The 14400-nt window shown below is 45.5% G+C and overlaps 1 protein-coding gene across 2 annotated transcripts in view; it reads left to right on the top strand.

The window, feature by feature from the left end:
• Nucleotides 1-14400, top strand: part of FDX1 (ferredoxin 1) — an 81824-nt gene that overhangs the window by 49426 nt on the left and 17998 nt on the right. Inside the window, exons 1-2 of one of the 2 annotated variants that reach the window (XM_089775629.1) lie at nt 23-183; nt 4643-4767. In XM_089775629.1, the coding sequence (XP_089631755.1) occupies nt 23-183; nt 4643-4767 (286 nt within the window). Of the gene's footprint in view, nt 1-22; nt 184-4642; nt 4768-14400 lie in introns of those variants that run through there. The other variant, XM_089775630.1, reaches the window with a different exon arrangement.

Below are 14400 nucleotides of genomic sequence, written 5' to 3'. Positions count from 1 at the left end.
CTCCGTCCTGCCCGCTCCGGCCATGGCTGCTCCGGGCGCTGCCTGCCTCCTGCGGGCCGCCGCGGCCTCCTGCCGCCGCCGCTGGCTCCTGGCCGCGCCCCGGGGAGCCGCGGGGAGGCCGAGCGGGAGCAGCGGTGCCGCCCCGGCCCGGCTCTTCGGCGTCTCCGCCCGAGCGCGGCTCGGGTAAGGGAGGGAGCCACGGCGGGTCCTGCGGCCAGGGCCCCGCGTGCTGCCTCCGGGCCCCAGGCGCTCAGCAGCTGCCCGGGAAACGGTCCGTGGCCGAGCCTGGTGGGCGCTAGTGCGGGGCCGGTAGTTCGTTACCCTGCGCCTCCCCGGGCTCGCCGCCCTCCCGTCGGGCGTGCGGCCCTGGCTTGTCACAGCCCAGCCCGCCTCTCGGGTCACCCCCAGCGCGGTGCGGCGTGGGCGGAGTGAAAGTTATGCACCGGGTTTGCAGGGTTGGGTCCCATGGAAGAGACTTGCCCTGGCCGAACGTCTATGGGTACCGCTAAATGGCTTCTTCCTTTGGAAGAAGTGTGAGGAATTGCTAATGTTTAGTGCCCAGTTCTGCTCCCTGTACAGGTGCTGACTGTCGCTCCATCTCCAGCCCTCGCGACCTCCTGTGCTATTCAGATACCACTCTCAATCCAAAGTCACTCAGTCTGCGGGCAGAACTTCAGATGTTAATAGAGCAAAACTGAATTATAGCTTTAAAAAAATCGAGTTTTAAAAAAATGTTTGATTTAAATGAGAGGTGGTGGAAGACTCCAAATACTGAAATGTTAAAAGCAAGTTAATCAGCCCTAACGTTTCTCTCCATTATGCATGTAAACTTTCTTAGAATTGTGCAAGGATCCTTTTATTTATACAGTTACTTCCACAGAAATCATGGAAGTTACTCAATCTTACTTTTTTTACTTTAACATTTTGCTAGTATAACTAAATCTTGCCATGGTAAAAGAGTGCAATATATTGTTCTGCTGTTCAGTATTCCAAACTATATGAGCAGGTCAGGCAAAACCTATTTTGCATGCCACTTTCTAATTAAATTGTTATGGGTAAATTAAAAACTGCAATCTCCTCTGCAACTTCATTAAGGCAACCTGATGTTTTGTTTTAGAAGTTTAACTCCTGAAGTCATTTGAACATACTTGAGATCCTAAACTAGTCAGGCTTGCTATTTAACCAGTCAAGGAAAGCTCTAATTTCTGCTTTGTCAAGGATCCTTAGTTTAAGTGAAAGTCAGGGACAGGTCACATGTTTCTGTGTATTTTTATTACCTATGGGTATGTCTGCACTACAGAGTTATTTTGAAATATCTAATTTCAAAAGTTATTTCCAAGGGCTTGACAAACAATGTAAACAATGCCTGTGGCGAGTAGATTACACCCTGGAAGAGCCGGCGCAGAGCGATCTACGCATGCGCAGAGCGCAGAACCGCGCGGCTGGCGAGCAGGGTTCGCCGCCACTCAGCAAGACCTGGTTATTTCGAAATATCTAATTTCAAAATAACGCATCTACACACAAAATGCATTTCGAAGTAGCTTTTTGCTATTTCGAAATAGCATGTCCACACTGATTGGACACTGAATCGCATTTAAGGCCATCCAGACCTGGTTCCAGCAGGGCATCAGGTCAGAAGTTACTTTGTGGCCTGGGCGGCCAGCAAGGCACCCTGGGAAGGGCTGGAGGCCCCCTATTTTGAAATAAGCATTTACACAGCACTTATTTCAAAATAAGCCCTCTGCTATTTCAAATTAATTTTGAAATAGCAGTTGGCTTGTGTAGACGCTAGGAAAATTATTTTGAAATAACAGCTGTTATTTCGAAATAACTTTGCTGTGTAGACATACCCTCTGACTTCTCTGGAACATCTACTAAAAACATCCTTGACACAAACTTAGCCTTAATTATAGGCTGATTAGAGTCTCCTGGCACTACTAGTAAGCAGCCTTTTTTATCAGAAAAAAATGATTTTCAAGTTGAGTATTTTGAGCACTTGATTTCACAAGTCATGCAACTATAGCACCATCTACTGATTGGTCTTCTCTGTTGCATCTAAATCTTTAATTCCTATCTAGGGAGAGTAATAGAAATGTAGCCGTGTTAGTCTGGTGTAGCTGAAGCAAAATGCAGGACTATGTAGCACTTTAAAGACTAACAAGATGGAAAGTGCTACGTAGTCCTGCATTTTGCTTCTATCTAGGGAAGGTTAACTGATGAGCCTCTCTGTTACATGCAGTTCATTCCCTTGCTGCCTCTGTATCGGGGCATTGGGGATGGGGGCAGAAGCTAGTGCTTGCTGGGAGCTGGTTTAAAAGCTGGCTCCTCCCCACTGCCTACCCTCCCTCCTCTGCTGTTGCCTTTGGTACAGAGGTATCAGTGTGGAGGAGGGAACACAGGCAGGAGCTGGTACAGTTAGAGATGAGGGGGAAGCTGGCTTTCAAGGTTTATTGGTTAATCTTGTTGGCTACACACATTTCCCCTCCCCCCCAGCTGCTTCTGTATCAGGGGGAGCTGGTGCTGGGGGGAGCCAGCTTAAAAGCCAGTCCCCACCCCAGCATTGGCTCTGCAGTGCTGCCTCCCGTCCCCCTGTTGCTGCCACCTATGTCAGAGGCAGCAGTGCTGAGGGGGTGGCAGAGAGCCTGCTGCAAAGCAGCTTCTGTCTGTGGCCGGCCTGAGCTCAGACCCCCCCATGGACGAGGGTTGCTGCCATCCTGCACTGCTGCTTCTGTATCATAGGCGGCAAGCAGCTGATCAGCACAGAGGGCTGGTTTTTAAACTGGCTCCCCTGGCAGACCATCTTCCACCTGCCACCTCTGATAGACAGCAGTGTGCGGTGGTAGGGGGCTCACCATGAGTGGGGCTGGAGGCACACTGGCTGCTGGCCCTGCCCCGGTGACTATCATTAGTCATGTAACCACTAAGATTGCGTGCGGTTACACGACTATTCAGTTATCCAATATTTAACATTCCTAGTGGCCATTAGGGTGCAGGACACAATAAAAGATGATTGTATAGTGACTGTGGAAGGGTGAATGAGAATTTTATTTAAAGGAGCACTTTTCCTTGAAAAGATGTTTGTGCACATTTTAGGAGTAAGAAGTCTTCATAACGAAATACACCTACTTTTATTTTAGTAACCTTTTTCCAAGCATCATATAACTTGCCCAACTATTGTTTATCTCCTCGTACTTGTTGCATCATGTCTGCTGTTGGATTTTGAACACATCCAGAACTATACATGCTTTAGCTGGCCTAGAATGCTGTGGCCATTTTGAATAAATAATACTTATATTTTAGCAAACTTTCAAAGTAGTCCGTAAAAGCAGTTAGATTTGTATCGCCTTCACCTGTTGTGATTTTTAAAAAAGTATTCCAAATGTACTGGAAGCATATTTTAGTCTTATGAGAATATATACACTTCTGTACAGGCAGTCCCCGACTTACGCGGATCCGACTTATGTCGGATCCGCACTTACGAACAGGGCTTTCTCGTCTCGGAGCTCACAGGCAGCGGTCAGCCACCTCGAACTCTGGGGCGAGAAAAGCTGCTCCCGGTGCCCCTGGTCTGCTGGGGACCGTCTCCAGCAGACCGGGGCACCGCGAGCAAACCCGCACCAGCGGCGGGGTCCCGCGCTTCTGAGGCTTTGCTCTGGCAAAGCCTCAGAAGTGCGGGGACCTCGCCGTGGCTGCGGATTTGCTCCCGGTGCCCCTGGTCTGCTGGGGACCGTCTCCAGCAAACCAGGAGCACCGGGAGCAAAGCGGTCCCGTGCCAGAGCAAAGCCTCAGAGGCGAGGCACCCCCCCACTGCCGCTTTGCTCCCTGTGTCCCTGGTCTGCTGGGGGGGGGGGGCGTAGCTAGTGTGCCCCCCCAGCAGACCATGCTTTTGTTGTGGACCCTGGGGCAGAGCAGCTGGGGCGCTGCCGGTTGGTCCCGCAGCGCCGCTCTGGGCACTACTGGACCAACCCGGTAGCACCCCAGCTGCTCTGCCCCAGGCGTCCTGATTCAGCCGCTGCTGGTCAGTTTCAGCAGCGGCTGAATCAGGACTCCTGGGGCAGAGCAGCTGGGGTGCTGCTGGGTTGGTCCAGTAGCACCCCAGCTGCTCTGCCCCAGACGTCCCCAAGTCAGCCGTTGCTGAAACTGACCAGCGCTGACTACAGGAAGCCCGAGGCAGAGTTGCTCTGCCCCGGGCTTCCTGGAATCAGCTGCTGATCAGTTTCAGCAGCAGCTGACTTGGGGTTCTTAAGTTGAATCTGTATGTAAGTCAGAACTGGCGGTCAGTTTCAGCAGCGGCTGAATCTGGACGCCAGTTCCGACTTACATACAGATTCAACTTAAGAACAAACCTACAGTCCCTATCTTGTACGTAACCCGGGGACTGCCTGTATTCTTAAAGCTAAACAGTTTCGTCCAGAAATTCAGAAACCTAATGACATTTAATTTATCAGGAAATACTTTCTTCTGAGGACTTTACAGAGTTAATTTCTTTGGGATTTTATGTTAAAAACTTTTGGGAATATTTAGTGTTTTATTGGTACCTCTTTGAAATTGGTAGATTACCATGAAGCTCTAAAATTCTTTTCCTGCTAGTTACATTATATGCTTCAGTTATTGTTAATGAGGATGTGCTTTTGTTTTTCAGCTCAGAAGATAAAATAACTGTCCACTTCATAAACCGTGATGGTGACAAACTAACAGCTGAAGGGAAAGTTGGGGACTCACTGCTAGATGTTGTTGTTGATAAGAATCTAGACATAGATGGATTTGGTAAGTAAAATTACTTGAATACTATACTTTCTGTGAAAGTATAATTGGTTGGTTTTTTCGTTTGCATGGGTTATGTCTAAAACGTTATGTCCCAACTTCAGAATTTGTCCCTTTCTGAATAGGGTCGCGTAGAAAATTTGAACCATTTTTAATATAGAACATTACTTTTTGGCAAACAGCATTTGTTTTGAAACTTTCCCAGTAGATCTCTGCACAGGGATAGAGGGGAAACCTCTTTACTCATTCCCATCCAATTCTTTCAACTGCATCCTATTAAACTCTGCATTTAGGGCACATCTATGCTACATGGAAGATAGACGCTGCTGCTGTCAATCTTCTGGGGTTCGATTTTTTTAGTGGGTCTAGTATAGAGCTGCTAAATGGAACTCAGAGGGTGCCCCTGTAGGTGTGGGTACTCCTGCTCCTCATGAGGACTAAGGGAAGCCAACAGGAGCATTCGCTACCGTTGCGCTTCCGCTGTGTGGACGGTGCGGAAACGCAATTTAAGATCCATTGACTCCAGTAATGTAGCTGGGTCAACACCTCTTAATTTGACCTTTTTTAACAGTGTACACCAGACCTTAGGGAAGAATGGGTGCTTTGTGTGTGTAAAAACAAAAAAACCACAAACCCACTACCTCCTCCTTTTCTTTCCTTCCAACTTCCACAGATGCTGGTAGGAAGTGTGGCCAGAAGTATCTCCTCTCTTCTACACAGTTTCATTTAGGGAATGTAGTGTCTAGTTCGTTCCATGCTCTGGATTGGGTACATGTTTTTGAGGGAAAGGGACTCATACTCTACTGTTGGCTTCTCATTTGTCTTGTATTTCCCAGCTTCAGTTCATACAGGACCTGCAGTAAACAGTGTCCATCTGTTAGATTGGGCCAATTTGTTCCTCCAGATAAGTTTAGTTCATGAAAGCACTCCTCTCTGCCATCCTCCTCCCTATGCTGAAACATGCTAGTTTTTTTCATCATGTAGGAGTTAGATTGCATAACTTGCCTACTCATTCATGATCTGTCTGGGGTAGAATCTATGGAGCATCTGTTCTGACCTGGCACAGACTTACCCATCAGCTTCTGTTATAGACCCACAAACTCTGGCTGAAGTATTGAAGTTATCAAATCTTGATTTAAAGACTTCAAGTTATAGAGAATGCATCATTTAGGTCAAGCCAGCAAATGTGTGCCCCTTTCTGCAGAAGAAGGCAAAAAAAATTGAAACCCGAATGGCACTCAGCATTCCAAATAAATTCTCATTCATGGTACAATAGTTAGTCTGAATCTGCAAAAAACGAACACTTCAGTTAGTCTATAAGGTGCCACAGGACTCCTCGCCGCCTCTCCATTTAGTGTCCCATCTCTGGCTGTTGGAGATATGCCATTATAGGCAACCCATACCATCCCTTCCATAAAGTTAGCTCAGTCTTGAAACAAGTTAGAGGATTTTTTTGCCCCTTATAACTCTCCTTGGAAGGCTGTTCTAGAACTTCATTCCTCTGATGGTTACAAGTCTTCATCTAATTTAAAATCTAAAGTACAGGTAGTCCCAGACTTACGCGGATCCGACTTATGTCGGATCCGCACTTACGAATGGGGCTTTCTCGCCCTGGAGCTCGCAGGCAGCGGTCCGCCACCTCGACCTCCAGGGCGAGAAAAGCTGCTCCCGGTGCCCCTGGTCTGCTGGGGACCGTCTCCAGCAGACCAGGGGCACCGGGAGCAAAGCCGCAGCCGCGGCGGGTTCCCGTGCTTCTGAGGCTTTGCTCCCCGTGTCCCTGGTCTGCTTGGGAGCGGGGGGGTGTGCAGCTAGTGTGCCCCCCCTCCCAGCAGACCAGGCTTTTGTTGTGGACCCTGGGGCAGAGCAGCTGGGGCGCTGCCGGTTGGTCCCACAGTGCCGCTCTGGGCACTACTGGACCAACCCAGCAGCACCCCAGCGGCTCTGCCCCAGGCGTCCCCAAGTCAGCCGCTGCTGAAACTGACCAGCGCTGACTACAGGAAGCCCGAGGCACAGTTGCTCTGCCCCGGGCTTCCTGGAATCAGCCGCTGATCAGTTTCAGCAGCAGCGGACTTGGAGACTTGGGGTTCTTAAGTTGAATCTGTATGTAAGTCAGAACTGGCGGTCAGTTTTTCAGCAGTGGCTGAATCTGGACGCCAGTTCCGACATACAGATTCAACTTAAGAACAAACCTACAGTCCCTAACTTGTACATAACCCGGGGACTGCCTGTAGTTGATGGTCCATTTATATCCATTTGTTCTTGTGCCTTCAGGAAGGGAAGAGTTATTTAAGTTAGTGTTTGTTCCTTGAATGTGTATATAGACAGCAATCATATCTTCCATCATTCTTCCTTTGCTTAGGCTGAACAGCCGAAGCTCGTTGTTCTTCTTCTTCTATTTTCTTTTAATCATCCTAGTAGCCCTCCTCTGTGCCTGTTTCAGTTTGAAATCATCTTTCTTATCCATTGGACACCAGAGTGGCACTCATTATTCCAAATAAGTTCTCATGCATGCCTTGTACAATGGTAATAACACTTCCTAACTCCTGGAGGCATATTTTGAAATTCAGGATTTGATTTGACTTCAGAGTTTTGGCATCAGCTTGATCCAGAGGGAGTCTTGGCATTGTTCTTTGTGAATAGTAAAGAACAATGCTCATTTATGATGCTGTACAAGTATTACTAATCCATCATATTTGGCAGTAGCCAACATCAGTCTTGCTTTTTGCATCACAGAAGTAGGAATAAGTAATGAACAATAATTGGCTAGTTCAAAACTTTAACAAAACTGTTTACGGTTCATTTCAGCTAAGAGTTCAAGGGAGGCAGGACTGTTTGAGGCCTGGTCTACACTACGTTGGAAGGTTGGAGTAAGATGTGTGACGGGGTGCAGTCACAGATGACCCCTCGGGGGGGGGGGGTCTCCCAGGGTGTTGACACGGCCCCTGCCACTCGCCTTCCCGCTCTCTGGGGCTCCTCACTGCCCGGTCCTGCTGGGCTAGTTCTGCTGGTCTCTCCCAGCCAAGGCCCCGAGCTGAGGTCCCTGCCCCCACCGAGAAGCAGTACAGATGCTGAACCACTTCAGGTCCAAGGAGAGTGCAGTTTAGGACCCAGCCTGCTGAGAGAGCACTCCCCAGATGGGATCCGACCCCAAAGAATTAGGTAAGCCACCTTTAACAATGAAAGGGGGAATGTGCAAAGTAAGTTACAAATCAAATTCTTTTGATTTGTAAATCAAATCCCCCCCCCTCCGCATCCCCCTCCTGTTCTGCAATGTGATTTGTCCTTTTCGTATTTGTTCTTTTTTTTTAATTGTATCCTTTGGTATATATGGTTGTGACTACTTTCTTCCACTATTTGATCTGAGGAAGTGGGTCTGGCCCATGAAAGCTCATCATCTAATAAACCATCTTGTTAGTCTTTAAAGTGCTACATTGTCCTGCATTTTGCTTCAGCTACCCCAGACTAACATGGCTACATCTCTATCACTATTAAGCCACAGTGACACTTTTGGTTCTCTTACTGTGTTTTTTAATTTGGGGTATACATTTAAGTTGGACCTCTATTATGATGTCTTTGAAAAGTTTCCATGCAGCTTGCAGAGATTTTACTTTTGTCAATGTACCTTTTAATTTCTGTTTAACTTTTTCCCTTTTTTTGTAGTTCCTCTTTCTGAAATTAAATGCCACCCCGTTGGGCTGATAAGATGTGTTTCCCAAGACAGGGATGTTAAATTTTATTATATTATGGTCCCTGTTTCCAAGGAGTCCAGTTATATTTACCTCTTGAACCAGATCCTGTGTTACACTTAGGACTAAATCAAAAATAGCCTCTCCCCTTGTAGGTTCCAAAACCAGCTGCTCAAAGAATTCGTCATTTTAAGGTGTCAAGAAATTTTATCTCTGCATCCTGTCCTGAGATATGTACCCAGTCAATATGGGGATAGTTGAAATCCTCCACTATTATCGAGTTGCTTATTTTAATAGCCTCTCTACTCTCCCTTAGCATTTAATAGTCAATATCACAGTCCTGATCAGGTGGTCAATAATATATCCCTACTGCTATATTATTCTTATTGGAGCATGGAATTACTATTCATAGAGACTCAGTGGAACATTTTGTCTTATTTATGATTTTTACTTCATTTGATTCTACATTTTCTTTCTTGTATTGTGCCACTCCCCCACCAGCACAACTTGTTCTGTCCTTCCGATATATTTTGTATCCTGGTATGATGTCCCATTGATTGGCCTCATTCCACCAAGTTTCTGTGATGCCTATTATATCAATATCCTCCTTTAAAACTAGGCACTCTAATTCACCCATTTTATTATTTAGATTTTGAGCATTTGTGTATAAGCGCTTGAATAATTTGTTACTATTTATCTGTCTGCCATTTCTTGATGTTAGACTTTTTCATTAGATTGTCTCTCATCTGAGCTGACCCATACTTCCATCTTCTCCTCCTGACTAGAACATAGAGCATCTCTATTAATAGAGCCTCCCCAATAGATGCCTTTGTCCAATCCATGTGGTCCTCCACACCTGTCGGTTTTCTCCCAGCCCTTAGTTTAAAAACCTGCTCTACAGCCTTTTTAATGTTAAGTGCCAGCAGTCTGGTTCCATTTTGGTTTAGGTGGAGCCCATCTTTCCTGTATAGGCTCCCCCTATCCCAAAAGTTTCCCCAGTTCCTCATAAATCCAAACCTCTCCTCTTTACACCATTCTCTCATCCATACATTGAGACTCTGAAGCTTTGCCTGCCTACCTGGCCCTGCATATGAAACTGGAAGCATTTCAGAGAACGCTACCATAGAGGTCCTGGATTTCAGTCTCTTTCCTAGCAGCCTAAATTTAGCCTCCAGAACTTCTCTCCTACCCTTCCCTATGTCATTGGTACCTACATGTTCCATGACCACTGGCTCCTCCCCTGCAGTACATATAAGTCTGTCTAGATATCTCGAGAGATCTGCAACCTTTGCATCAGGCAGGCAAGTCACCCTACGGTTCTCCCAGTTATCACAAACCCAGCTAGCTATGTTTCTAATAATCGAATCCCCCATTACTAACACCTGCCTTTTCCTAACAGCTGGAGTTCCCTCCCCTGGAGATGTGTCCTTGGTGCTGAAGGGTACCAAAACATCCTCTGGAACATGGGTCCCAAGTATGGGATCATTTCCCTCTGCTCCAGTTGATGGTTCTCCTTCCCTGAGCCTGAGCCTTTCATCTGCCTTAATAGCGCAGGGCCTGACCAGAGGTGGGACAGTTCTACAGAGTCTCAGAAAGCCTTCTTGCAATCCAGTCCTGCTCTGCTCTTCTATAATTCAGCTTAAATTCACACACACTTCTCAAGGACAAACATGGTCCCTACCTCAGAGAGATGATCATCTAAACAAGATGAGACTTTTATTTTCCTTCTCAGAAAAGGAGTTGTGAAAGGATTGTTGACAGGGAAAGAATTGTATTCTATTTTATTCTTTTGAGGAGGAATTTGGAAGGGGGGTTGTTCTCACTTTAAAGAGATAATTTCTCTTCTCTTCCGCCTGACCCTCCAGTGTTCCTAGAAATTTCCCTAAAATTTTTTTATCCAGTGGTGTCACAACAAAAGTGGGATGGGGAGAGCATGTGATGTGATGTGATTCTATTCTGCTCAGGCTCCTTTAACTCTCTGTGCAAGAGAGAGTGGGGATCTTGATGGTGGATGAAAGGGGAAACTAAATTGTCTATTTCCTTTCCTTTGCCACTTGTAATGGAGAATTTCACCTCTTGCGTCTCTTGTAATCAAAATAAAAAGTGATTGTAGACTAAAAGGTATCCAAGCAGTAGAAGTAAGGTCTTTGCTTTTCCATGTTTCTCAGGAAAAAAAGCTATATAGTTTCATTTAATTTACTGAATTAAAACTTTTATATTATAAAATATCGATTTTAATGTATTAAGAACTTAATATTGTTAATTCCTACATAAGAATCATTTATAATTTTCCTGTTGTCTAATCATCTTGCAAAGCTTAGGTATGTATTGGTTTAGGCTGCATGTGCAATAGTACATCGTCATTGGCCATGCGCAAGTAATTTAGGACCGCGTTAATGCCCATTGAAGTCTGGGGAGATTCTTACTGGGTTTTTTTTAAATAGAATTGGATCAGGTATTTGGTGAATATATCATAATTTTATGAAGTATCCTGTGCTAGTCTAGATTAATGGATTCTGGTTTCTAAAATAGCATTCAAATGCCCTTATCAGATTGGGATCCGTACAAATCAACTTGCAGGATTGAGGTTTGAGACTAGAGCTAGAACAAATGAAATGAAGTAGGAAAAGATGGATAAGTGACTGAGAATATAATAATTAGAGAGGAACAAAATAGAATGAAATAAACTACTCATGTGCATAATTTACAGGTTTCAGTCTTGTTTAAAGGAAGGTTAAATAAACGTATCGGTGATGCTACAAGTGTGCCTATCAGGTATCTCTGTTGACATCAGTAGAAACTCTCTTTATTTTGTGTGTGTGTGTGTGTGTGTGTGTGTGTGTGTGTGTGTGTGTGTGTGTGTGTAATTTTATATATATAATTACACGTGCACACACACACACACACACACACACACAAATATGGGAGAATAGATTCCTAACATCATCATTTAAAAGTAAAATTGTTAATTTACTTAAATGTTTAGAGCATGTCAAAATATCATAGCTACTCTATTAGGAATTCTAAATACAGTATGTAGGCCCTGTAGCTAATCTGTTTGTATTCTGTGTTTTTAAAAAATTCCTTATTTAAATCTGGAAGCAAAAAGTGATAGTCTGTATCTTAAGAAGCCAAAATAAATATTTAAGCAAACTAAATTTGGGGGATAGTAGAATCTCATTCTTGGTGCTGAGTCTGTCCTACATAATGTTAAAGAAATTCTGTATGTTTGATATATAGGACTGGTTTATTAAAAGTATTTGGTCTTGTAAAACCTTTTAAGTGTGCAATTTTGCCACTAGAGGGCATTCCAGATGCAGCAATAGTGCTATAAAGGTACTTAAAATAGCTTAACTATATTCACCTCACTTAAACAACTTTGTTAAATAAGTTGTATTATTTAAATGGAATGGTCAGTGTAATGAGATTATGTAATCCAAACTGAAAACGTATTTCTTTTATTCGGGTGGCTAATTTAAATTGGCATGCCAGCTGTATTTAATATTGGTTTTTAATTGTGAAATCATATAGTATCTAGAGCCATGGTCACCAACCCGTCGATTGCGATCAACTGATCTATCGCGAGGGCTCGACCAGTCAATTGTGAGGCATTCGCAGCCCGCCTCTCCCTCCCCCTTCCCTCTCAAGAAGCCCCACTACCTACCTCCAGCGACAATGGAGGTAGTGCCGGCTTCCTGCGGGGTGGACAGAAGTCCTGCAGCTGTGCGCCACTTTCGGGGGTTCTGGAAGTGCGCTGGTTGCTCCCCTCCCCTGGGTCTGTGGCGTGCCGAGAACTTGCGGGGGTGGAGAGGAAGGCCTCAGAGGAGGTGCGCACCAGGGCTTCCCTCCTCTGCGGGGGGGGGGGCGGGTGAGGACACCTGGGAGGAGGTGGGTGCGGGGGACTCCTTGCCCCCAGCAATACCCTGTCCCCTGCTGCAGAACCCTGCCCCCACTGGCACCCTGCCCCAGTACCATGGTCCCCTGCTCCCACCAGCACAGTTGGGGCCAGCTATAGAATCATAGAACACTAGAACTGGAAGGAACCTTGAGAGGTCCGGTCCAGTCCCCTGCCCTCACAACGGGACCAAGTACCATTTCTTCCCCAAGCCATGATCTTCCCTTAGTTCCTTCTTGCCACCCATAGCAGTACGGTGGATTGTAGCAAGCGTCTGACCAGGTGTACTTTTGAAAGCTTCATATATTTGAAGAGAATTTTGGTTTTTACCCCTTTCCCCCTTTTTTCATGGAACACTACCCCTGTACAAGTGAAATGTTTGGCTCCAAATGCAATGCATCATGAAAGATACTAAACCTAGGCCAGGCAAAATGTGGCCCATAGGTTGGATCTGGCCCATGGGCACAGCAGGGGCCTCAGTAAGGCTCCCTGCCCTGCCATGCCCCCACATGCTGCTAAAAAAAAAAGCCAGTTCTGGGGCCATGTGCATTTGCAAACAGTTGTGAGCTGGGGGAGTGGGTTTGGGAGAAAAGGCTTTGTGTGCTGCCCCAGCACAATCTGGTAGCTCTCGTTGGCTGGAAACAGACTAATGGGAATTGCCTTTTTGAAGAACAGGCAGCATGCAAAGTAACTCTCCTACCTCTCAAAGTATTGCCAGGTGAACTCTCCGTGATTCCTGAATCTTCATAAATTCTTGGTGGTGGTGGCCCATATAATCTTTAACCTTGAGTATCCTTCCTTGAGTGGGTGGATGATCAAAAGCAGATCCCAGCAGGAGATAGTGGCAAGCCTAGAAAGTGCACTCACATGCTCTCTCAAACTGTTTGCCCAACTAGCTCTGCTGGTTAACTATCAAATTTCTGTTATCCTATCACAGACAGTACAGCTCATAGGAGCTATGATCAAGTCTCCAGCATCACAGTCAGATAATCCATTCAGACCTGAAATTGTAGCATAGAATACTAGGACTGGAAGGGACCTCAAGAGGTCATCGAGTCCAGTCCCCTGCCCTCATGGCAGGACCAAATACTGTTTAGACCATCCCTGATAGACATTTATCTAACCTACTCTTAAATATCTCCAAAGATGGGGATTCCACAACTTCCCTGGGCAATTTATTCCAGTGTTTGACTACCCTGAACATTTCCTAATTTTCAACCTAAATCTCCCTTGCTACAGTTTAAACCCATTGCTGCTTGTTCTATCCTCAGAGGCCAAGATGAACAAGTTTTCTCCCTCCTCCTTATGACACCCTTTTAGATACCTGAAAACAGCTATCATGTCCCCCCTCAATCTTCTCTTTTCTAAACTAAACAAACACAATTCTTTTAGCCTTCCTTCATAGGTCGTGTTCTCTAGACCTTTAATCATTCTTGTTGCTCTTCTCTGGGACCTCTCCAATTTCTCCACATCTTTCTTGAAATGCAGTGACCAGAACTGGACACAATACTCCAACTGAGGCCTAACCAGCGCAGAGTAGAGCAGAAGAATGACTTCTCATGTCTTGCTCACAACACACCTGTTAATGCAGCCCGGATTCATGTTTGCTTTTTTTGCAACAGCATCACACTGCTGACTCATACTCAGCTTGTGGTCCACTATAACCTAGTATCTGACAGCAGATATTTTTGTCTGGATTATGATGGGTAGGAGCTGCTCTGGGCAAGTCCAGGAGATACTGAAACAATGTAGAAATACACTACCAAAATGGGTTTTGTTTTGAGGGCCCCAACCATATTGGAAGTGGAAGCATTCTGGTTATTGGCCTTATTCTGTGCGCTGGTGGGAACTGGGTGAATTTTTCAAGTGTTTTATTTGAAATTTCATATCACATGTACTACATAGCACTTTCTCAGGTTCTTTAAGTAACATTCACATTAATGATAAGGTACTTCTCATTATTTAGCCCTGCCTTAGTAGTTCTAGTCCTTTTCAAACTGCATGCATAAATTCAGCAAAACTACAGTAAATATATTGGTGCATAATTCATAAGAC

The sequence above is a fragment of the Pelodiscus sinensis genome, chromosome 1 (genome assembly GCF_052426305.1).
Source record: "Pelodiscus sinensis isolate ZL-2025 chromosome 1, ASM5242630v1, whole genome shotgun sequence".
NCBI lineage: Eukaryota > Metazoa > Chordata > Testudines > Trionychidae > Pelodiscus > Pelodiscus sinensis.
The sequence above is the reverse complement of the archived record's forward strand: the minus strand, read 5'-3'. Positions and strand labels throughout refer to the sequence as shown.